Source organism: Cariama cristata, unplaced genomic scaffold (assembly GCF_000690535.1).
Source record: "Cariama cristata isolate BGI_N322 unplaced genomic scaffold, ASM69053v1 scaffold40799, whole genome shotgun sequence".
Lineage (NCBI taxonomy): Eukaryota > Metazoa > Chordata > Aves > Cariamiformes > Cariamidae > Cariama > Cariama cristata.
Genome location: NW_009638235.1, coordinates 12,745 through 18,628, shown reverse-complemented (window position 1 = coordinate 18,628; position 5,884 = coordinate 12,745). Strand labels below are relative to the sequence as shown.

The 5,884-nt window shown below is 49.5% G+C and overlaps 1 protein-coding gene across 1 annotated transcript in view; it reads right to left on the bottom strand.

The window, feature by feature from the left end:
- PTPN22 (protein tyrosine phosphatase, non-receptor type 22 (lymphoid)) overlaps positions 1-5,651 on the bottom strand; it is an 18,218-nt gene extending 12,567 nt beyond the window's left edge. Inside the window, exons 1-3 of the mRNA XM_009708635.1 lie at positions 5,514-5,651; positions 1,359-1,467; positions 417-493 (exon numbers count right to left, since the gene is read on the bottom strand). Of these exons, the coding sequence (XP_009706937.1) occupies positions 417-493; positions 1,359-1,467; positions 5,514-5,600 (273 nt within the window). The 5' untranslated portion in view covers positions 5,601-5,651. The remainder of the gene's footprint in view (positions 1-416; positions 494-1,358; positions 1,468-5,513) is intronic.
- Between the last annotated feature and the right edge of the window lie 233 nt (positions 5,652-5,884).

Genomic DNA, 5,884 nt, shown 5'->3' with positions numbered 1-5,884 from the left:
GCAGCGGGTCTCGGCTGCGCTGCAGTGCACGGCTTCCTGCCTGCGCACCGGCTTCAGGCAAGGCGATTCTGGCCACAGGCAATTTTGCACCACTGTCACCCACCAAAGGCAGTAACACTGACAAGGAAGTCAGGACCGTGAGCCGCAAACTGTTCCACCAACCCCCCAACAAGAACACGTGTCCCTTGCCCTGTAGCCTGATGCCTCGGTTCTGCAAGGAGTGTTTTTGAAGGGCTCCCTGATTGCATACATCTTCGTTACATCAGTTATCCTTGAGCACAGCCCAGAGACCACTGCATCGTCCTTTCACTCACTAGAGCCACAGGACCTGCTTCTCCTGGCACAACTCAAACAGCCAGCACGAACAGCTGCTACAAACACCTTTGCACAGCAAAACACCATGAAAGAAGCAATACCTTGATGAAGTTTGCATTGATGTAATGAGAATCTGCATCTGATGTAATCAGGGACAACTCCACTCTGCTGTGGTCAACTGTAGGCACAAAAGCAGAAGCAGCAGCAGTCACTGTTTGTCTTTCACGGTAGCTGAGCTCCTCAGACCGCAGCACGAGGTGCTTGGGAGGAGCACATACCTGCTCTAGGATGAGCTCTCTGATGTAAATGGCTGTGCAAGCAGCTAATGCCACCTCCTGCCCCAACGGATAGCCCTGCACAGAATCGCCATTGCCTGCACATGAGCAGCAGGCAGGCAAGCTCTCTTTCGGGGTTGTGGTGAGAGCTTGGGCAAGAGCTGCAGAAGGTGCCACTACCCCAGTGCAACACCAGCCTCCTCCTCTGCCCAGGGAGCAAGCCAAGACTAAAATCACCCTGCGCTCCGTCTTACAGGCTCAAATGAGGTCTGTGGGTTTAGATTTATTTTTTTTTTCCCCCCAAGCTAGAAGGGATGAAAGGGACAGTCCGCTCTGATCCTAGGACAGACTCTCCTTTGGAGACTAGTGCATCAAGCCAGGACAAGCCACAACCGTTTTTGCCTGCAGTCTGCTTTGTACAACAGAGAGACATCTTTGTCCAAAGCCATTCTCTACAAGGCCTTGGAAAACAAGTGGTTGCAGTGCTACCCAGAAAGCTTGCAAGGACAATCGTCAGAAGATGTGTTTCCTACTGAATAGAAGTTCTTCTGTCTGTAGAAAATACATGCCAAAGACTTCCAGGGCATGCACGGCAACAGTCAAAGGTAAAGCCTTAAATCTGAACAGCAGAATTCAAGGCCACCTGACAGACAGCGATATGCTCACATGCAAGCAGCTGTGCAGGCAGATACTGCAGGATGAGAACAGACTCAAGCTAGGGAAAAAAAAAAAAAGGCTGAATAGGAACATTTGCCATTTCCAACCTACAGGGTAAAATGTCCTTGTATCTGTTCTTCTTGATGTTTTCTGGTTGCTCAGATGCTGCTGTAGGGTAGATTTTATCCGATCTGTACTTTGTTGACTGCCTTTTCAGCTTCTGTGATAAAAGAATGGAACAAATTACAGCAGATGTGCTACATACAACACCCTACTAGAGAGTACTGTGAGGTCCCTAGGGGTCAGGTTCACTACCACAAAGCAAGGTTTGCACCATTAATTCTTTCCTGAGTGGCTTTTCTCAAGGTACTCAGAGCAAGAATAGAGACAGAAGCCACCCGAGAGCCACAGCGCAGGCTTCTGAAGAATGGAAAGTGTGTGCTGAGGCCGTGCCCACACGAGGCTCAGGCTTCTGAAGTGAAATGATGCATTTATATGGCACATAAAGCATCACCCTCACAAATAAGTGAGACACAGGGGAATCATTCTCAGTAGAAATGGCACCCAGATAAGAGGAATAACAATGCTAAACCACCTTTAACAAATTATATCAGAAAAGACAGATAAATCAATTGATTTTTTTCTCACTTTGGTAAAGATGCTCCCGTCTGTAGCTGCAAACAGCAATGCTCAAGCCACTAAAGGAACACACGCTATCGGAGCAAAGAAGCTCCATGCACTGATGCAAGAGAAAGGAGAAGGAGTCATAGGATAGACCCTTAGGGTTACGAATCTCTTCTCTCTTTCATTTCCAGGATAAAGCTGCAGCACTCCTGGAGAGTTCAAGCATCTTTTTCCTGCCAAAGCACAGAATTTTGTTTCGCTGATATCAGCTTCTAAATAACTCACACTGTTTGTTACCATCAACTTCAAAAGCACCATTCTTGCTGTATTTTTTCTTTCGTATTTTTTTGTCTACCTAACCACTTTTCTTGCCACCAAGGGGTGCTTTTGATTTAAAACAAAAGGCTATTTCTCTAACCAGCGTCTCTACGGTTTAACACGCTGAAGAGAAAGTCTCCCTTTCCCACCACCCTTGAGCCGTACCTTCACAGCCCTTCTCCTGGACATCACTACTGGGGTCCAGAGAATCGGGCTGACACAGGACAACCCTCAGGATCGTGTGCCTTTGTGAAAGGAAGGTGTGCAGGGGTGAAGAGCAAAGGGAAGGGACCACGGGCACACCTGAGCTGCAAGGTGGGAGGGTTTCTCGCACCTTGTGTGCGCTTCACGGTGACCCACCTGAGCTGCTAACAGGCAGTGGGAATGGTGGCTCAGCCACTCACGGCACCGGGAAAAACAGCTGGCTGGTCTCGGGGTCACCGAACCAAAATAGCACCATTGTCAAAGGGGTTAGCACTGAGGAGGCGGCAGTCCCTCCTGCTGGTATCGGCAAAGCCCTCCTTGGTGTGCTCATAGAATCACAGAATGCTTTGGGTTGGAAGGGACCTTAAAGACCACCTCGTTCCAGCCCGCCTGCCATGGGCAGGGACACCTCCTACCAGACCAGGTTGCCCAAAGCCCTGACCAACCTCGAGGGCTTGGAGGCTGCAGCTCTGGCACGACGGCACGTGAGCAGGAATCACGGGAGCCCTGACTGCTTCGGGACTCTGATTTTTGGGTGCTCACCATAAGTTGCTTCGAGAGTCAGCTCACCAGTGACCTTCCCACGGGAGCTCGTAAGCATCTGTGTTTTCAGCTCTCCCAAAAGTTCTTATCCAGTTTTGAGAATCCCGTCCCCTGTCCTTCCTTGCTGCAGACCCGACAGCTGCATTAGCGGCTACGGGAGAGCTGCAAAACTGCCCTTGGCTCCAGCCTGCTCTAGACGAGCACCCGCTAGGACATGACACCCTTCAGGGCCTGCATGCATTAAGCTGCAGAATGACGATATTTGCCAAAAGACCGCATCAGGAGCTGGAGCGCTTTGTAGCTCGTACGTACTTGACCAAGCCAAGCAGCCCCTTAGCTATTCCACAGATAAAAGGTGTATACAGCAACGTGTACCTCATCTCCACAGTATTTCTGTGCACAGATACTCCAATTCAGATCCAAGTCAGAGCTGCTGCTTTTTAACATTAAACTGCAATTTTTAAACTCTAAATTCTGCTGCTTTCCAGCCACAACACCACAGGAGTCGCGTCTCACTGACCTGTATGGAATGAGTCAGGAAGAAGGTAGAGGAGGCCCAGGACAGTCCATGTGTCCAGTCTCTATTAATCAAGAACAAGTGTGATGGAAGTTGTGGGAGCAGGACGGTTTTTGTAGACTACATGTGCCTGTAACCTCCTGAGCTCTTCTGGTGTTGGCTGCATCCTCCCCCTGCCTCCTTCCAATGCAACCCCAACTTCCAGGGTAAGCTTTCATGGAAGGGGCATCACTTAGTACTGAGCCAGTCTTCTCATAGCTGAGGCTCTGAATCGCCTTACTTTTCTGTCCCTGCATAAACTGACATAAAACTGCTTGGGAAATGCCTACATATGAGAAAGCAAGCAAGAGCAGTAAGGATCAAACTCTGGCTGTGAGACTGCACAAACAGAAAAAGGGGACTCTAACAAAAAACCCTGTTGTTTACAGTAACAGCACCACAATTTGCATGTACAAATGCTCGTTCACACAAAGAGAGGGGAGGCATTAGGATGGAGAAATAGCATCAAGCATTTCTACCAAGTTTGGAAATGCAAGCCATCGCAATTGCCCGTTAAGGCTTCTGCACTTGCAAAAGTGGCTGGCAACCCAGGCCATCCTGGGAAGATCTGTTCCCAAGTACAAGAGGAAACACAGCCCTGACCACTTCTACCTGCCATTTTGGTCAGAAAATTAACCGTACATTTGGCTGCCAGAACGAGCCCGTGCACCGGGGCTGGACAGCCTGCTGCCTCGCGCAGCACAGTACAACCCCAGCACAGCCGTGAGAAGGGGAAATTCAGCAGCTTGTGACAGTGCTTTGTTCCATGGAAAAACAGACTGTCGCTGCAGGCTCAGATTAATCACTTCCCTCCAACCCAGACACCTAGAAACCAAGCACTAAGCTTTTCCCAAGTGTTTGAAGTGCCGGTCTTGACTGGTATGACAAAGCAGGGCTGCGTCTCATAGGGACTCGTAAGTAACCCCCGCAGCTTCCCCAGAGATCACTGCCTGCTGCAACCCTTGTCTGGGCCATTCTGGTGTTTGAGACATCTCCGATCTTACAGATGTACCAGTTTTACCTTTCCCTATGTCTGCTAAACCTGCGTAGTGCCTTTGCTTCTCAGAGTAGCACAGACAGCCTGCCAGAGCAACCTTCCTCCGGCTGACAGATTAGCAGCCATCGCCAGCCATCAGCTTTAACTGTGAGACAGTGGACTGCCATCTAAGACTCACCCCCGCCACCCAAACAAATAAAAAGATGTCAGAGAGCTTACAGATCAGGGCACTGCAGAGATCGCAACCAGCTAGACACTGCAGAACACAGGGGAAGGTGAGAGCCATCAACATTTTTTACTAGTTTTGCCTTGAGGGAACAAGAAATTAATTTCCAGGAGGGGCCAGAAGCACTGCTGGAGGTAGAGCACATGCACTCATTGCAAATGGATGTGCAAGCCCTTCCATGCAGCTTAGCACAGTTCTGGAGGGTGGAGAAGTGGCCTGTCCAGCTGGTCAGATCGCTGTCTCCTCGCACCTTGGCCAAGGTGCCCAGTGTCGATGAGAGGTGGAAGAGTCTCGGGTCCACTGGGCATTTCTCTGAACGCTCGCTCCCTACTCTGCAGGTGGTACAGGGGCAGGGTGGGGGGTTTCTATTGAAATTAAAAAAGGAAAAGCTATGTCAAGTGGCAACCAGAGATCCCTGACAGGAACACGTGTATCACAGATAAAACAGATTGCAACGGGGAGAAGGGTCAGTGGCTCCATATTCCTCACTATTCCCCCACAGTTGTATTACCTGGCAAAGTGAAACTGTGTCTCGACAAGTGCATTCACAAAGCAGAAAACAGGAAGCACTCGGGTAATTATTTAAAAAGCAAACAGTTTTACTTGGAATGCAAACCATTAAATTACTCCTCTGTCTTTACACTCGTTTTACCCCAGTTAACTCCTCTGTCACTTTCTGCTGTAAAATTCATAGAAAATCTTATTGTCACATGCAAATCCTGTCCCCATTCGAGAAATGACTGAGCGGTTCCCTTTAAAATCAACTGATACACAGAGCTGTGCCTTAAGCAAACTTACCAAAAACTCGTCTACAAACTCTTCTCGGTTGAGCTTCTTGCCTTGGGCCCTTTCCAGGTTTTGCAGCAGAATCTCCCTTTGGTCCATGTTGCCGGAGACTGAGCACGACTGGCCTGCCGAACCTGGGAACGGACATGTCAAGTATGTGCCACAGCGGAAAGCACCAGCCCAGAGAGCACTCGCGGCAGGCTGTGGTTTACTGACTTCATCACAAGTCTTAAGGGAAATTAGTACGTAACAGACATCGTGGTCAAATAACAAAACAAAACACACAACCTGGGGCTCTAGCACCTCCTTTTAAAACCACAGCCATTCACGTGTGCCCTGCAGCGAGGGTCGGTAGCGCTGAGCTGGGCAGGAGCCTCGTGGCA